Source organism: Malaya genurostris, chromosome 3, assembly GCF_030247185.1.
Source record: "Malaya genurostris strain Urasoe2022 chromosome 3, Malgen_1.1, whole genome shotgun sequence".
Taxonomy (NCBI): domain Eukaryota; kingdom Metazoa; phylum Arthropoda; class Insecta; order Diptera; family Culicidae; genus Malaya; species Malaya genurostris.
Genome location: NC_080572.1, coordinates 265,164,400 through 265,183,115, shown reverse-complemented (window position 1 = coordinate 265,183,115; position 18,716 = coordinate 265,164,400). Strand labels below are relative to the sequence as shown.

General features: G+C 36.1%; 1 protein-coding gene across 3 annotated transcripts in view; it reads right to left on the bottom strand.

Moving 5' to 3' along the window:
• Nucleotides 1–1,751: 1,751 nt before the first annotated feature.
• The window catches only part of LOC131434667 (protein spinster), a 76,440-nt gene continuing 59,475 nt past the window's right edge, over nt 1,752–18,716 (bottom strand). The window contains exons 3-8 of one of the 3 annotated variants that reach the window (XM_058601638.1): nt 13,439–13,765; nt 13,117–13,378; nt 10,829–10,927; nt 3,676–3,979; nt 3,164–3,488; nt 1,752–2,648 (exon numbers count right to left, since the gene is read on the bottom strand). In XM_058601638.1, the coding sequence (XP_058457621.1) occupies nt 3,322–3,488; nt 3,676–3,979; nt 10,829–10,927; nt 13,117–13,378; nt 13,439–13,765 (1,159 nt within the window). In that variant the 3' untranslated portion in view covers nt 1,752–2,648; nt 3,164–3,321. Of the gene's footprint in view, nt 2,649–3,163; nt 3,489–3,675; nt 3,980–10,828; nt 10,928–12,679; nt 12,942–13,116; nt 13,379–13,438; nt 13,766–18,716 lie in introns of all 3 variants that reach the window. The other 2 variants (XM_058601637.1, XM_058601639.1) reach the window with 2 other exon arrangements.

The following is an 18,716-nucleotide window of genomic DNA, read 5'->3' as shown; positions in this document are numbered from 1 at the left end:
TTTACCCTAATTTCAGTGTATATTAGGGTGACAATATTTTCGGGTTCTCCCTAATTTCATAAAGTGGTAGTGCTCAAAAGTTTAAGCACCTCTTAAAAGTCCCTATGTCCGGCGATTAAAGTTTGAAAATTTTGGATTTTGTAAAATGTTCACTGCGATTTAAAGCCGATTTTTCAAAGGGGATTTGATTTTCAACAAAAAAAATTGAGAAAATCGATGAAATTTTTATTGGAATCGTTCTATCAATAAGATTAAATGTTCAACGCGGTTTCGCTTTAAATGGCCCATGTGCAAGAACCAATTTATATCGGCCGGTATTTCACGAATAAATGCTTCAATATTGGCTTCCAGTGCGTCAATCGTTGCTGGTCCATCCTTGTAGACATGAGGCTTAGAATTGCCCCACAAGAAATAGTCCAAAAGCATCTAAACCACACGATCAGGGCGATCAATTGACGGATCCCAAACGTGAGATGAGCTGTTCTCCGAAGGCGTCTCTCAATTTGGTGATTGTTTCGCGTGCCGTATGGGATGTGGCACCGTCTTGTTGAAATCACATGCCATGTCCAATTCTTTCATTTTGGACAAAAAAAATCGTCAATCATCACACGGTAACGCTCACCATTTATAGTAACGTTCTGCCTATCATCGCCTTTGAAGAAGTACAGTCCGATGATTCCACCGGCCCATAATCCACATCAAACAGTGACTTTTTTGGAAGCATTGGTAGCTTTTGCAATGCTTCTGACTGATCTTCACTCCAGTTGCGGCAATTTTGCTTGTTGACGTATCCATTCAACCAGAGATGAACTTCGTCGCTGAACACAGTTTTTCGATAAAAAAGTGGATCTTCCTCCAACTTTGCCAGCGTTGTTCGTTCGTAAGTCGATTCAAGATTAAATTAAAGACCAAACTGAGCAAGTTTGACAATGACACAAGACACGATTCACGCGTGATCTGTCAAAAACAGTGTTGCCAAAAATATAACAGCAAAAATAAATCACCTTTTATCTCTTTAAATGAGGAGTAGCGTGAGGAGAAATGTTCAGGAATCTCGATTAAATTGAGTGATTAAATGTTGTGCCGGAAATCAACTACTCGGCTTCCATTAACACTACAACCGTCATTTTGTAACATAAATCCTGGTGGATGGATGAGATAGCAGAGACAGTCGTTTTTCGGATATTTGAACTCAAAACCCGACCTATATCTGAAATCTATGAGCTCGAGTTAAAAAAAAAACATTCGGATTCGGGTTCAAGAATTCACATAAAAATAAAATGAACCCAACGTGTTTATGTCAGTATCGGTTTTAAATAACAAAATTCTTAGGTTCGGATAAAAAATTTTATTTTTAACCGGGTACGAATTAGACTCCGGTTTAAAAATTTGTATAACTTCAAAAATAGGCAAACTGTGATTATGTAAAAATAAATTATGTAGAATAATAATGAAATGTAAAAAATTAATAACAATCTACTTTGAAGTTGACACTGCAAATAACAGCTGGAGTTGATTACCTGTAGTCTTTCCGAAACACCGAATTTCGGTGTACGACATTTATAACGTACGGATTTATTGTGCGAATTTAAGGATTCGGAATGAAAAACTAGTTGGTGTGTCTTGCTGTCACCCTTCTTCTTTTATGAGGAAGACACCAATTGGAGACAGGATTCTTTTCAAAGTGATTTTATATATCAATGAGCGTGCGGATTTCGAAGGTTCTACAGTCTGCTTAAAAATCTGTTGCATAAAAATGTTCAATAATTGTGTATTAATTTTGTGATTGTTTTGTTGACATTTAACAATGCCACTAATTATGATGACGCATACCGCCGTACTACCTAAACTAGAACACTATCAATAAATATCTAGCGCTATATTAAACTGTGACTTTTTCAGTTCTGTTTTCGCTTTCATTCAAATATCAAACCAAAAAAAAAAAGAAGGAAACCATCAAGCGATTTTGCCAAGAGTTTGAATTATTTGTGTATATGAGACACAATTTCTATAAACTTGTTCCTATAAAAATGGTTTTATCGTCGCACATTCGCCAAAACTGTTTCGAACAGAGCCCTAACTTTTGTTACTAGCAATTAGTTGCCACTAAAAATTTTGAATCAAAGATATAATTTATACCAAAAACACTTATTAACTTTACATTAAATCTATCATCAGTCCATCTCAACTTTTTCCTAACTAAAACTATTCTGGCTAACTGAAACCAAAGAAAATATTGACCTAATCTCTGGACAAATATGAGCTGGAGCGGTTTTACGATACCTTATTTACAAATACAATCCCAGCAGTGTACTTATTTACATCAACGAAGATTGAATGATTGCAATGGTTCAATCAGGTTTAGGATGCTGACACAGATTCTTAACTCTATTGGTTGTTATAGTTGCTCAAACTACCATGCATTGCACCGTCAAAATCGCGTAAGAATACGGTCCACCCGGGCATCAGTTCATTCGGATCGAGTTACAGTTTTCTATTATTTTTGTTCGTATCCTCAAATGAATTTAACTAAACCTGATGTGTGTTGTTCATGACTAACAACTATTGCTACTGCTGTTACTATTCCGATACGGAGGAACTGGAAGTGGAACCCTCTAAACGATGCGTCGTACTTGCAGCTTGATTTTCTAAAGTGTAATTAATAAAAGATAGGAAAAAACGAAAAAAAGGATCATTTGAGTTGTATTTTGGAAACCAGCGTTTCAGAAACGACGAAAGCAGAGACAAGCAGCACAAATATTAATGCCATGCAAGGTACTAAACAAAATTACGTATTTTTAACTTTTCATTGAACTGGTTTTAGACTACGCTAATATTCGGAGGAAATCAGCAATTTTATGATAATCTTCTACAACTGTCAAAATGTTACCCAAGATTAGTTTGACAGCAGTCCGAGTTCATAAACTCCACCATAAAGCATGAAAAACATTTATATTAAACTTTACTTAAGAAAAATGACACTATTAAAAACACACTCACTGAAGGGAGAATCGATCTTGTCTTGATGGGATCGTTCATACAAATGGATCCGACAAAATATAATTAAAAGTATTTCCCAAAAAAAAACTACATACTTCGGAACCATAACCAAACACGACAAACAGAAATACGCACACAAATCCCAACCTGATCCAAAACTAACCTAATCGCCTGATCGCGCCGGTATACTTGTACCAATGCGTGGGCTTTAGATGAACACAATGAAACATGAATAATCTTTCGTATTGGATCCGGTGAGTCGCTGCATATTTAGGATCCAAACGACACTACCAATTAAATGATCTCAATCTGCTGTGACTGTTAGGATGAGCAGGCTGCATCCGGCAGTTGCCGTCGAGCACTGCCAGCACGATTGTGATGAGACTTGTGGCGATAATGGTCATGAGCGCGGTGAGAGTGCGTCTGATTCGAGTTGGGTTCTAGCGTTTCCGAACCGGACGAGCTTTCGCTGAGTTCCAGTTCACAACCTTAGGTGTTGTTGTTGTTGTTATGTGTGTATTATTTGCATCAGAAAACAAAGAGCGTCCGAATGTTAAAAATATATAATTTTAGTAAATGAAAATATGTGGAGGTGTGTAAGTTACAATCCCAGCATTGATAGCGACTAAGAAGCGATATTCTCGGTATGACGAAGCGGCTTGCTCATGGACTTACCTGAGACAATTCGTTCGGTGTTTCGTCGGTCCCGAATGATATACATAGCTGTCAGAAGGAAGAATACTCCGCCGATGATTTCCACGAAACTCGTAGAAAACAGGGCATACTGAAGGGCGCGAAATTCAACCGCCGGAAGATCGCCATCGCGGACGTTGTGGCTTACGACGGGTGCCATCGAAGGTGAAAGTTCGACTGATGTGACATTCTCTGCCATCTGCGAATAACTGCTCAGATCGGACGGGAACACCGCTGACAGGCCATTAGCGGAAACTCGCAGCAATCGCTTGATTGCTTCGGATATCTGGAATAGAGACAGGGTTAAGTAGTCGAAAGACATAATATGAATTTTTTACGAATTGTGTGTAGATATTTTAATAAATAATAATTGCATTTTCAGGAGAAAATTTTAATTTACATAAAAGATATACTAGGGTTCCGTGCAAGTCTCAAGTTGAATGATTACCTGGACGGATCCAGCTATATTTGATTGTCACACTTTCAACATGATAGATTATAATTGGACGAGAAAATAATAAAACACTTTTCTGTAATCTTTTGAAAGCCGAGGACTTAGAATAACATGCTTTCCATACCAGAAGAGCTAGGCTACGTTGCCCACTTGAACACTGGAATCGAGACTATCTCGATAAAAAAATTCTATACTCTTGTTACTGTTTAAGGGAGAGGGTCTAAATGATGAAAAAATCATCATTTTTGCGATTTTTTTCAGAATTATCGTTCAACAAAATAAATTCAAATGTGTTGCATGTTGAAAGCATCATTCGAACAACATTTTGTGATTTTTTCGTCAAAAAATATTGAGAAACGAGTTGGTGAAAAGGTATTTTTGATGACATTTTCCAAAAATCATGATTTGCGGCATCCACTGTATCTAAATAAACACATCAAAGCAGCATAGTTAGAGTAGAAGTTTTTCTAGACCCCAACGTTTCTGTTTGATTTTTTTTAAATTTTTTTAAATTTTGGTGGTTGCTCAAAGTGAAAACTACGATGTTTCAAGAAAAACTTCGCCATTTTGTAGCTGTAAAACCTCCCCAAAGTAACGAATAACAAAAAGGAAACTGTTTTTTTATATGTTCAAAGTGTGTGCAAAATTTGAACAAAATGGATGCAGTATCAATGTAAACAATTTACTATTCAAGGGAGCCCGTAGGGTCTAATATTTTCGAAAAATCATATTTTTTGTTCTATAATTTGTTATAATGAAACATTTCATGCATGTTTAGTCCAGTTTTGAAGACAATCAAAGCAGAAGTCTTGGGTCTATGCACCGAGCTCTTATTTCTTCGCAGCATGAGATAAACAAAGATAAAGAACTTACTGAGTTTTGTTCCGATAGGCTTGAAAATTTTACAGAATATTCTTGTAATGTTTTACTAAAGGGTGATTTTTTAAGAGCTTGAGAACTTTTTTAAACAATAAAACGCATAAAATTTGCAAAATCTCATCGGTTCTTTATTTTAAACGTTAGATTGGTACATGACATTTACTTTTTGAAGATAATTTCATTTAAATGTCCGATTTCGATTTCCGAAAAAAGTTTGGATTTGAAAAGCTTTTCAGGACAGTTTATATTAGATTCATTTCGTATAAAATCGTATTCGCAGTTGGCGTATTCTCTCAGATTTTAATGAAACTTTTTGGACATGTAGTGTTTGTCACAAAAGCCACTGTCGTTTCAAAAGGGCCTAAAGTATTGAAAAAAAATAATCGAATCCTACTATGAACCATTTAAAACAAGTTGAAGTAGATTTAAAAAACACCATTTTTGGTTTAGATGAAATTTTGTTATGTAACTAGATGATAACTTTGAAGGAAAAAAGTTTTTTTTCTAAAATAATATTTTTTTCGTCCAATTTAAAACTTTTTGCGGGTAACTAGTAATAGAGTATTTTGTATAATCTCCCCACAAATTGAGTTCCATTGGATGATTATGACGCGAAATACACCGAAAAAATACGATCAATGTTGTTTTACAGAAACCACCATTTTCTATTTTGATGATTTTTTTCCCAAGATAGGCATCTATGTTCCCTACCTATCGTACATATACTGCAAGATTGAAATATTTCCAGAAAAAAATTGTAACTTTATTATTCGAAAATTTGACTGATTCTCGAAAAATCACTAGCACGACACATTTTTGCAGAATTTGTCATTTTTCGACTACAATGAGGTCGTTTTTTACGCGGGGGATACGCCGTACCGCGTAAAAAAACTGCGCAAAAAACGCGTAACTTCGGAAATCTGCGTAAAAAACCACATAATCTCGGAAATCCGCGCAAAAAAACCGCAAAACTTAAGAAAATTTTCGTTTGATGCTAAATTTCTTAAAAATGCATGAGACGTCCAGATCTGATGTAATCTGAGAAAAAAATCGGTTTTGAGACTTGGAATAATTTGGAGATTTTCAAATTAATAAATTAATTTTTTCATGCCAAATGTTAGAAATGCATGAAACCTCGGGATCTGGTGATATATGATAAAAAAAATTTTAATTCAAAATTTTCTAAGATCATAGAATTGGCTTAAAAACAATTCCGGAATAACACCAGATCTCGACGTTTCATGCATTTCTAAGACAAAACAAGAAAACCGGATAAAAGACCTCAGTATATAATCCTTCGAAAAAAAAATTGTCAAATAAAGTATAACTTTTTTCCAAAGACAGTCTAGATCTATTTTAGAAAAACAAAGTATGCAAAGTGGCTTCATGGGACGAAGTCTCACGACGAAAATTTCACTAAAATCAGAGAACGAGCTGTCAGCATTTGTTCGAGTTGGCATGAAAATTCACCAATCAAATCCATAAAACATTTCGGAAGACTTCAGAAGAACACTGTAGAATTTTTGGGAATGTAAATAGAAGATACCAGAAGATATCACATGTTGGCGAAAAATCTGTGAAGAGCTCGAACAATGAAATAGAAACTAACAAGAGGCATACTATTATCTTAAATCCTACTTTTATTAAACATTCTTATTCATCGCTCGATGAAATAATCATCTGTTTCAAGACAATATTATCGAAAAACTTCTTTTGCCGAGGAACAGACAGTTTTTTGAACATTTTCCCAGATTTCCGAAATTCGACATCATTAATCATAGAGTCATTATCAAAAAGTTCTGCAATTGCCCCGTTTTTGAGAAATATACTGACTATAGAGCTTTGGTAGATTTTGGAATTCCTAATATTGAATATTTTTATGAAATATAGAAATAAAGTTACCAAAAATCGTTTAAAAACAGAAACGAACACACTTTGGAAGGTTAAGTCTTTTTCGTCGATAGCCGTTTTGTTGAAAACCATTTCACCGATTTGATTTCAAACGAAGAAATAACAAAGATATTTGTGTTCTAACCTCTTTTGTTAACTCAAAATCGTATGCTTGAATTTTTCCCAATTTAAAATAAGGGATAGAAACATTTTCTCAAGTTTCTGTGATGAATACGACTTACTATGGGGCGCATTTTAAAAATTAACCCTGAGTGATAAGTTTTTTATCGTGAATATCTCTTGTTGTATCTAAAGTATCAACGTAATTTACATACTACACGAAGAATATGATGATTCATTTTATGATAACAGGGAAACATTATGCAAAATCAGCTTCTTTAAAGGCTCCAAATGTTATCTAAAGAATTACAAAGATTGCTTTTTAGCAAATCGAAGATAAAAATCATTAATTTAGTTCAAATCTAGAACAATTTGATTAGTTTTGTACACTTTTCGCAGTGCGAAATTCGCACCAAACAAGTGCGAATAAAGCCAGCATTTGACTTCAATATCGTAGAGAATACAACAATTTGGCCCTTCTGAATGTCTGACATGAATCCCGTACAGCATTTTGATAGTTTCTTTCACTGAAATATGCAAATCCGAAATCAAATAATCGACATCAAAATTCTGTATGTTACTATTTTTTGATTCTCATTTGTTCCGCGTTATTTAATTGTGTGACAGGAAATATTCGTCGCCAAGTAAGTCAGTCTTTAGTACAAATGTACCGTTACAATTCTGAAAGCGAAGAAGTAAAAGTAGCGAAATTCACACAATCTACTAATACGATCTCCAGTTATGTTTGTGACATTACTCACCGGCCTTTTTTCTGAATGAAAACCTCTGACTCAGTTCAGTCATAAGATTGAACTTCCAAGATTGATATATTATTCTCAGAATGAGATTTTTGGAAAACTATTTGGCATCATTAATTACGAAGCATTTGCTTTGGTGTTTCAACCAGCCAAATACAATTTTTTCTTAAAATTGAACGCGAACGAAATAGTAATTCATTACTTTTATTGGGATTTTGTTCGATTTAACTTCCGAAAAATAATGGATGTGACGATATGAGCCAATTCGTATTCGGAGTTGGCAGCACCTTCTCTGATTTCAATGAAACTTTCTAGACTGTAGTAGAAAAATGGCAAATCCTACAAAAAAAGTGTTCTGCTAGTAATTTCACAATATTAATTGAATTCACGAAAATAAATTGAAAAAATTTCCCATCGAGTCCTACACTGAAAAAATCGATTTTAAAAATTTAATTGTCGATTTCCAATAAAAAATTCTCATTTTTGTCATTCAGGGGTTTGGTACCTCATGTGTACCGGTTTGTGCTAAAGTGCACATGACGAACTCATTTCTGATTTGGATGAAATTTTGTCCTACGATAGGTAATTATGTTTCCTACCAACCGTTCATACATCGTAAGAGGAACTCTTGTAAAGAAAAAGTACGGGTGTGTAATGTCAGAGACATAACTGGATGTCGTGAATACGAATAAAACTGACACGATTTCTTTACACTTTCGAATTCGAATTGATAGTTGATCGATTGTGTGAATTGCGAAACTTTCCCCCTTTTCACTACTAAAATTTTCAACGATTTTTGACGTCGATTATCTCATTCCGGATTTGCATATTTCATTGAAAGAAACAGGATTCATTTCTGACTTTTAGAAGGACCAAATTGTGGAATTCTTTACGATATTTAGCACAGTTCGGAACATTTATCTCGAACGATTTTCGCACAGCGAAAAGTGCACGAAGTAAATCAAATTATTTTAGATTTTCACTAAACTGGTGATTTCTACCTTCGATTTGCAAAGAAGTAATCTTAATATTTCTTTAGAGAACATTTAGAGCCATAAGAACGGCGTATTTTATATAGGGGAACATGGGGTAAAACGCTCCCCCGAGGCAAAATGCACCTTTTGCTTTTCTTAAAAGTTACCAATTTTTTTCACTGAAATTTTAATGAAACTGAAAGTCCGCCATAACAACAGTTTACTATAAAATTTTGGTAGCGATGGTTCAATCATATCTGGAGAACTTTAAAAAAACCAATTATGTCTCTGTTATAAGTAATTTTTTATGTTCGTTCCATAGTAATTTTCTAGTGAACTTCTTTGCCAATCATTCGGGTTTCTAAAATTAGTTCTAATACAGACGATGTATTTGCAATTTTATAGAAAAATCGTCAAATTTATCGTCTCATATTTTTGGGGACAAAACGACCCGAATTGTGTGAGGCAAAATGCTCAAGAATTCGCTTACAACAATTATCCATAAGTTTAATGAATAATAATGAACAATCTTCCACATGGCAAATATTTCGTCAACGAAAAGTCTAAAGGTTTCTTTAAAGAAGAAGAAGAAGCTTTATGAGGGTGCATATTGACACGTGGTTGTCATGAGCTTTAATCCGTTGTTTTGATGGATGTTTGCCTGTTGTTTAAGATCATCCTGCCTCTATGTTCAGATAATCGTCACTTCGCGTAATTTAGAATGTATATTTTCCATGTTTTCCACGATCGGGTGTCATACACCGCATATATTTCAATAGACAATTTTGAGGGGTTTAGAAAATAAGATATTTCATGTATCTTTCAATGTATTCAGCGAGTATTTGTACGTAATTTTGAGAAATAATGATTACGGAAGATAGTCATGCATGAAACTCTTCCGTGTTATTCTCTATAATTAAGATATAACTACATTTCCTATAGTTAAGATATAGCTACATTTCCTTGCTACTATTAAGGTCTGAGGACAGAGGGCCACGTGTTGAGTTTGAAATCGACCACGTGGCTCGCTCAATTCCCTTTGCGCATCGTATTTCTCTTGTACTCTCTCGTATATGAGCAAACTGTACCGGGTTGCCAGCATACATTTTATTATTTTGATGATAAGTTTTATCACATTAATCTATCGTATGGGTTGAACATTACATGGATTCCAATGAGCAATGAAAAAATATTCAACTTTCACAAAGATTGAATGTCTCTGTGTTTGGCAGCCTTGTCGAGCCAATTTTATTTCACTCTCCTTTTTCATAATGCTATCAGGAAATCAAAACGAAAAAAAAATGGTGGATGCATTGAAACTGACTTTGTTTCACAGAAAAATACAAGACTTTATTTTCATCGCGATAACATACATGTTTTTATGTACTAATCGCATCTAAACTAAATTATCTAGACTTTGTCACAGTAGATTTATGATACAAGCCATCAAAGCCGAGATATTCGATGAACGTGTAGAGGTATGCATTTCCGAGCGTTCCAATTTTCAGCAGTTCTTCAGTCAGAAAAAAATACAACACGACCGCTAAACTCAATGAATCATTCTTAAAATTTCACAGAATATTCTCAACTAAATTTCGACGACATTGTCAGGTGGGTTTTTCTATATTCTGCACTTCAAGAAAATTTAATTTGAAACGGGAAAATTGCAAAAAACCTACCACTTTACGGTGCTGTCCTCAGCCCTTAATACAAGTCGAGATATTCATGATTAAGTTCTGCCCATTCTTCAATATGGCTAATTTTGAAAAGGCGCCCCATAGTAAAGTAAGTCTAGTTTTTCTACCAAAATCTTTTTCTTGTCGAAACTGATTTTTTTCAAGCTTTTTTTTTATTGAAAACTAAACTTATCTGAAGGTAACAATAATCTGCGTTTTTGCTTGAAGCAAAACCCAACACTGCTTTGACTCTAACTACTGTCAAAAATATGGATTTGTCAGTACTTCTTTAGTTTCTTTCAAGATTTCAATGAGACCTTTTAAACAAGTGTATGAGTGACATTCACAAAATTAGTGATTTTTTTTTCTTACTGGAATACTTACCACTCCAACAAAGTACGGACTGCCGGCATCACCGAAGGCGTGTGAGATCAGAATCTGGAAAGCTTCTGCCGTGGATCGACGCGTTGGCACGACAACATACTACCGGGCGCAAGAACGCACAGTGAACGAGAGAAGATAAGTAGAAAAAAAATTATCAGCATTTATGGTTCTGTTATACACACGGTTCGCAAATATTCTCACAGAGGGACGCGTAACTACGGTTTGGCACTTGGGTGGCATTTTTCTACTAGAGAGCAACAGATGACACTAGTGGTCATGGTTTAGAGTGAAGTAAGTGTTCAGGTAAGTAAGATGATGGTTGATGAAGTACTACGATATGGATTAGTTTAGTGCTATTAGTAAATCTCAAAGTAAAAATTCTTCTAGGGTTAATAGTTATTACTATTCCTACTTCTTAAACAAGTAAAACTACAATTTTTAATATTTTTCTTTGATTATCGTGAAGCTAAACACTGTAACCAATTAGCCTTTTTGCGATTGGTTTTGCCTTCTTCAATAGGACAAATTGTGTAGAATAATTTACTAGGTTCACTCCCGGAAGGAATTTTGATAATTTGGATTTTTTTTGCAAGTAAGCAAAACTAATTAAAGCTTCACACCACGGGTGTTGCATTAGCATAGGGTTATTAGCACGATTGACAGAAAGGGAGGAAACAAATTGTGGGTGAAAAAATTGGAATCTCAGCAAATACTGAAGCTTTCTAAGTCTGTTGGTGACGGAATTGGTTAGGGGGAAGCGATGCGGTTGGATAAATGTACTTCTCAGATCGAACGATGCAGTAAACCGTGCAAAACAAAAACACCGCAATGCACAGTGGTTTCAGTGATCGCTTGTAAATCAGCACAGGTTTGATGAGCTGAAGGAGCTAGGCAATGGTAGAAACAAAAAACAAAGTACAGGAAATGAAGTTTTGCTTCTTGCTTTCTTTGCACCCTTGCCGGCGATTTACACGCGATAGTCGCAATGTTCTTTTACATTTATATACCTGCGATTTGCTTGGAAAGGTGAATGAAAACAGCCATGCAATTTGTCTTGCTGCCGCCGGGTAAAAACAAATGGGGCTCTCGATTGAACGATTGCAACCGCTAGGAATTATCTAAGGAGGTGAGTTCCTTGTTTGATTTGAAAGTTTAACCTAAAGGTGAATTGTTTTAAATTGAATGGTCTTGAATACTTCATGCTAAAGCAGTTCAGGAATGATCAGTAAATCAACACCGATAATAATGAGCAATTTGCTGACTTTGAACTGAACAAGTTGAGTTCGTCATTTTTTTTAAATATAGTCTAGTACTTCTAATTCGTGTCATGTCGTTTAGTAAACGTGTAACAAACAAATGATGGAGATGAAAAACGATCAAATGAATTTTAGAAAGAACAGAAAAAGTTTTAGTTTTAAGTGCCATTTAGTTCATAGAAGCTTTCATCAGACATGTAGAATGTTTATACAGTGCTCAAAACATTAGTTAGTTGTACCATCCACCAACAGAAAAAGAAAGCAACAGATATTGTGAAACCGTTGGATAGTTAAATAACATTTAACATTCGGTCACCAACGTCGAATACTAAAATATTAACGAAACCGTGAACTGCTTTCGTTTCGTAATATTACAGTTAACGACGTTAGCTCATCGAACAATGTTGCCAGACCGTTTGCTTAGTATTTCACGAGTAGCTTTTCGTTTTTTTTGTTTGCAGCGTGCGTTATCGAAACAAAGACGTTTGTGCCGAAATAAAGATTTTGATCTTGCGCAGACTCGATTGCAGAGAATAATTGCTGCCACGTGTGTTTTTAGTATCCTCTTTGCAACATCGGCTGTCGCAGTTCTTACCAGTAAAATATCCGCCACAATTGCCCAATTGAGATTCAGTGCTAGCTCACCGAAAAATATTAAAACATATGCTAGCGTCCCGTTCACGTTGACCACGAGCATTGCGCCGGCCAGCAGCGGTGCACTGATAATGAGTCCAATCGCGCAAATGTACGGATCCGCCCGCGGATACTTGCGATTAAAGCGCTGTGAAAGGTAGGAACCCAACGGAACCCCGATGATGCCGGTGGTCATCGTGATCGCACCGAAGACGAACGATACACTAGAGATTTGCGGATGAGAAAATGAAAGATCAAACGTTTAGCGTGTCTACTACTACAGCGGGTTAAATCAAATCTAAGATAGAACAAAAAAAAATCATTGATAAAAGCATTCATTCTGTAGCCATCCCTCCGGTGCAGAATATGACGAATATCCTTTTGGTTAGGATGGCTTACCAGCAGGATGTCGGCCACAATCGACCAGGTCAGATTCAACGATAGTTCGGCGAAAAATACCATGAAAAAACACCAGCCGTTACTGAATCTGGCCAACACTAACGAAAGAAAGATGAGCGGCGAGCTGCAGAATAAACCACAGGCACAGATCAACGGATCACAGGAGGGATACTGCGGACGAAGTTGACGGGCAAGATAAGACCCGAACGGGACACCGATCAGTCCCGCCACCATCGCTACTATACCGAACCTATATGAAACGCTTCAACGAGAAAATGTGTTGACCTAAAATGAAACCACGAACCGATATTCAATTACTTACTCATTCAAAGACATACTTTCGTTGCCAGGCTGGGACACCAGTCCTAGATAGATGAATTTCGGTCCCCACCAAGCCAAGGCACCGGCTACGAACGCCACACAGGTAAAACCGGCAGTCGACAACATGAATGACGGATTCCGTACGATGTCTTTGATATCTTCCCGGTACGAGGTTGCCTCCATGTGGTGCGTTCCTTCACTTTGACCGCGCTCCGGATCCCTGAGCATGGCAATCAAAACAACGGCCACCACTCCCAGCACGGGTGTCACACGTAGAGCCCACTGCCATGAGCCGAACAGTTTAGCCGTTTCCGAACCGACGATGTAGCTGGAAACAGAATGGTGGCATTAGATTAATGATTAATAAAGAGAAAAATCAAATGATTTCTTTGAAATTGAATAGAACTGATTTAAGGTCCCTCGAGAATTAGTCCTCGATCTGTTTCTCTAAAATCAGCGCATTTTGATCAGATTTAGACTTTTCGTAGAAACCCAATTAGAAATAGATTGAAAAAAGATTAACGATATTGCGAAATTAGGATGGGCGAGTATAGCGTGATGTATAAGTATCGATGCGCCTCAAATAGCCAGTCTGGGTACGATTCCCAATCCACCAGATCAAAAGTCTTTTAAAGAAGTGAAATTTTATAGTATTATGAAAAAGTTTCTCACAGATGAAGGATTCAAACCTGCAAACATTTAATGCAATACTAAAATTGCTCTGGCGAATCAATTTTGGTTTTTTAGAAGCATATTCTGGTGATAACTTTCTGCATGGATCGAAAAAAAATGTAAGCCAGTTGTACCCACTGGATGTTGGACTATATGGCGGGTTAGGTAGAATTTCCCATACTTTTTTTTTATCTTTATTATTTTTGGCCGAAAAAACGTCTAAAAAAACGTAAAACTAAGAAAAGCTTTTGTTGTTGCCAGATGTCCTAGAAATGCATGAAACGTCGAAATCTTATATCAGGAATAATTTTTTTGGAGTAAATTGTAATGTTTTCAATTCCCACTTTTGCTTACGCTTCCACTTTTGCTTACGCTTGAACTAATTTTAATAACATTTTTTCCACTCTTCTTGAGGTACCTCCGAAACATAGTTATTGAACGCTTCAACAGATTTTCTTCATGAATCGCTTTCCACGCAGTTTATTTTTCACGAAAAGAAACAAATAGAAGTCGTTAGGTGCCAAGTCAAAACTGTACGGCGGGTGGGGCGGGTTCTTGACACTATGCGAAATCCGTCCTCGGAAAGGTAAATGATACACGAAGTTAAATACGTGTCAAAAACGCAAATCTACCAACTTGTCGAGTATTTCACCCAATAGAGAAGAGCTGGGCTCTAGTTAAGTGAAAACTCTTCGAAACTAAAAAGAAAGCATATGTTACCGATGATTGCAAGAGCAGATGGATAAAGACTGTCCCAGAAAGTATGGACTGTCCCAGAAAGTAATTTCGCCGTAAATAATTCACAAGTGTTAGATATTCAAATTTTATTCGATATACTGATAATATTAGACTACAACAACAGAATATTATTCTCAACATTTGCTACTAAGCCATTGTAGACTAGCTGGCGCATCTTTTTGCGAACCTTCCTCATTAAATACCGTACAGACTTCTTGGCGACAAGTTTTGACACTTTTTTCCAATCTTTTTCGAACTGTTGAATGGTTTCGGGTGCCGAGACATGTTTCCTAAGATGTGCCTTCGTTATTGCCAAAAATTCCTCAATTGGTCGAAGTTATGGGAAATTTGGTAGATTCATGTTTTTTGAGACGAAAGTGACATTTTTGGTAGTATATCATTCTACCGTTGATTTAGAGTAGTGGCAAGAAGCAAGATCTTGCCAGAAGACAACAGGATCCTTGTGGCTTCGAATCATGGGTAGAAGTCGTTTTTGTAAACATTGTTTGATGTATATTTCGCTGTTCATTGAAGCAGTGGTGATGAAGGGTTTCGAAATCTTACCGCAGCTACAAATTGCTTTGCCAGACCATAGCTTTCTTACCAAATTTTTCGACTTCAATCGATGTCTCGGACTGGTTTAACACTTGCCCTTCTCGCACCGTATAATATTGTGGTCCCGGCAAGGATTTGTAATCGAGTTTCACGTAGGTTTCGTCGTCCATGATTATGCAGTTCATATTTCCAGCAAGAATCGTATTGTACAGCTTTCGAACCCTCGGCCTGATCGATGCTTCTTGTTTCGGACTACGTTTTGGTTGTTTCTGCTTCTTATAGGTTCGAAGATTCAAACATTTGACTTCGAAGTGCCCACTTTTTTGCCACATCCCGAACTGAAACCTCCTTCTTTTGCTCGAACGCCTTCAGTATACGTTTATCCAACTGAGGGTTAGCAGTACCTTTTTTTCGACCCGTTTTCGGTTTATCATCAAAGGTGTTATACTCACCAAACTTCTGATTGAACCATTGCGAAATGGCAGACTGTCCCAGAAGGTATGGTTGCGTCCATACCTTCTGGGACAGTCTTTAGTATCTTTTTTGTTTGTTGATTAATTAGTTTCCGGTTTTCTTTATCTTTCGCCTGTATCAATATCTGTTCCTCATCCTTTACTTATTGAAAAAATGACTGGTAATTGGATATCGTGAATATAAAACGACGCATCGAATAATTCTAATTTTCATTCTAAATTCACGAATAATTCTAAATTCACGATAAATTAGAATAAATTCCGGGTTCCACAACACATATGAGAATGCGAACTATTAAATGGTATCCTAATCAACTGACAAGGTTTAAAAATGAGGAAGAAACATATATAATAGGATACCAAGAAAAAGGTGCTACCTAAGTTCTACAAACCGGTAGTGTCAGAAAGCTTAAGCTCCTAAAAAAAAGTTCCTATGCAAAATTTGAGCCAAACCGGACCATCATGGGATGAAGACTCCCATACGACGATTAAAGTTTTCCGATATTGGAAAATCATTATTTGACTCTGGAGATTTCGTATCTTGAAAATATAATCAATTTTCAAACTTTGATCACCTGACGGGCCCCCTTCCCATGGTCCAGCTTGCCTCAAATTTTGCATTAGGGATTTTTTCTAGGTGCGCAAGCTTTCGGATGCTACCGGTTTGTAAAATTTGAGGTACCAAAGCTTTTGAGCCCTACTGGTTTGTGAAATTCGATGGTCACCAATTTTCTATTTTTAGAAATGCATGAAAAGTCGAGAAGTAGTAGGGGAGGGGTGTTCGATTACCGGCACCCTTTTATTTTTTGCTTATAACTTTTGACTAAGTGCACATAATGTGAACATTTGTAACAACTAAACAATTTAAAGAATTTAATTGTTTCAAGTGTTTGAAATCTTTTTTACCTATTTAGTAAAGTGATCATTTTTAGTCATTTAAAAAAAAGTGTTCGGTTACCGGCACCCCAAGAAAATCAGCTAGAAATGGAAAAATTTAAGAAAAAACAGCCACGATTAAAAGCAAAATAAGAACTTTTATATCGTTTTGGAGACCTTTTGGACAAAAGGCGTTAATTGGAATCGCCATGTCTGAATGTATGGAAGCTGTCAAGTTGTCCACGTGTTGCATATCACCAGAGATATCAGGCAATGCTATTACTACACATGAAAAAGGATCTGCAGCTTAACTAAGAAATCTGCTAATTTACAGACAAATTTGCAGACTTTGCATCTCTGCATATCACGATTCATCGAAAAAAAAGTGATGAAAAAAAAGTTTTGATTGCTAATACTTTGATAGTAAGTGGTATTGAATCACGAAACAGATTGAACTTACTTTATAAATATTCAATGCATACACCCTTTCGATGTATGTTTTTCAATTTATGACACTATAAATTTTTGTTGGGCAAAATAAGACAATACCTGAGCGACATATTGAAAAATTATGAAATCACTTAGGTCTGGGTCCCAGCTCTTTGCTCCATTCAAGGCAATGAAAAAGCCGACAATTTAGCCAAATGTGGTACTCTTGAGGGTGAAATTTATGAACGACCGATTGCTTTCAATGAATACTATAGAGCGTCTCGCCAAAGAACAGTTGCCAGCTGGCAAGCTTCTTGGAATAGAGATGATCTGGGTCGGGGGTGCATTTAATTATTCCTAATATATCGACAAAAGTTTGGTTCAGGGGCCTGAATGTGAATAGGGATTTCAGTTCACGCACGGAAAGACCGAAATTAGCTCTGCGCCTAATTCGTGTTACTGTTTTTGAACTAGTTAATTTTAACAACAAAATTTCCAAAATAACAATTAAATTAGTTGAAATTCAGAATTTACTTTGCTGAAAAAACTCTTGTTTTTAGAGAATGTGTTTAGTTGGCGAATATCCTGGACACAAACCAGCAATATTTCAATCCAACATGAAATTTTCATTGACAACAAATTTTGTGATAAAAATAAGACAATTTGACTCTATTTATCTATCACCATTACTGCTGAAAGACAGCACATAGAAAACAAAAATGAAATTGGTTTTATTAACAAGTTTCTTAGCCAAAAACTCATGAGAAGTGTCAAAGCAAAACCATCCATTAAAAAGCTAAAAAGGATAGTTTTGTTGGAGCTGCTTGCAAATTGTTTTGATGTTTTTCGCATTTCTTATGATATATACATATTTAAATTAATAAACCGATATGTAAAAATGCCGTGAACTCTTAGTGGAAAGTGTATTTATTCAGAATTTGTGCGCGTTTGAAGCGATTGTGCGTAATGTTTTCACGTGAAACAGTGAAAATGTTGCACTCTAATTGTATATGTTAAACGAAGTTCTTCCAACCTTCCGGGCTATGCCGTTTGGTGTACTACTTGTATTCGGCTTTTGTTTTCCGAGTGCTCAAAGTCTTCAGTGAGAGAGTCGATTTCGCGAAGTCGAATGAAGAAAACAGCGATTTAGAAGAAAAAAATTTAAAAAGAAGTTTATGTTTCGTTTATGTCTTTTCCTCCAATACAACATCGTATTTATACCTGCCATTACAGAAAAGCCAACCGCGACTGAAAAATTCTTTTCGGTAGTAGTGTACCATCTAGTAGCTAGTAGCACACTTTTTTGAGGTGCTAAAGCTCCCGGGCTCTACCGATTTGTGAAATTTGATGGTTGCTTTTTTCCCATAGAATTGATTAGCACCCAAATTTATGAAATTTTATGTGAAACACTACATATTCACAATATACAGTTTTCAAAGGGACCGTTAGGGTAATTCTTACAACTTGTTGAGGTTACCTTACATTACAATAGCATATGCCGTGATTGGCCCATGTGATCTAGTTCCAGGAAGAAGA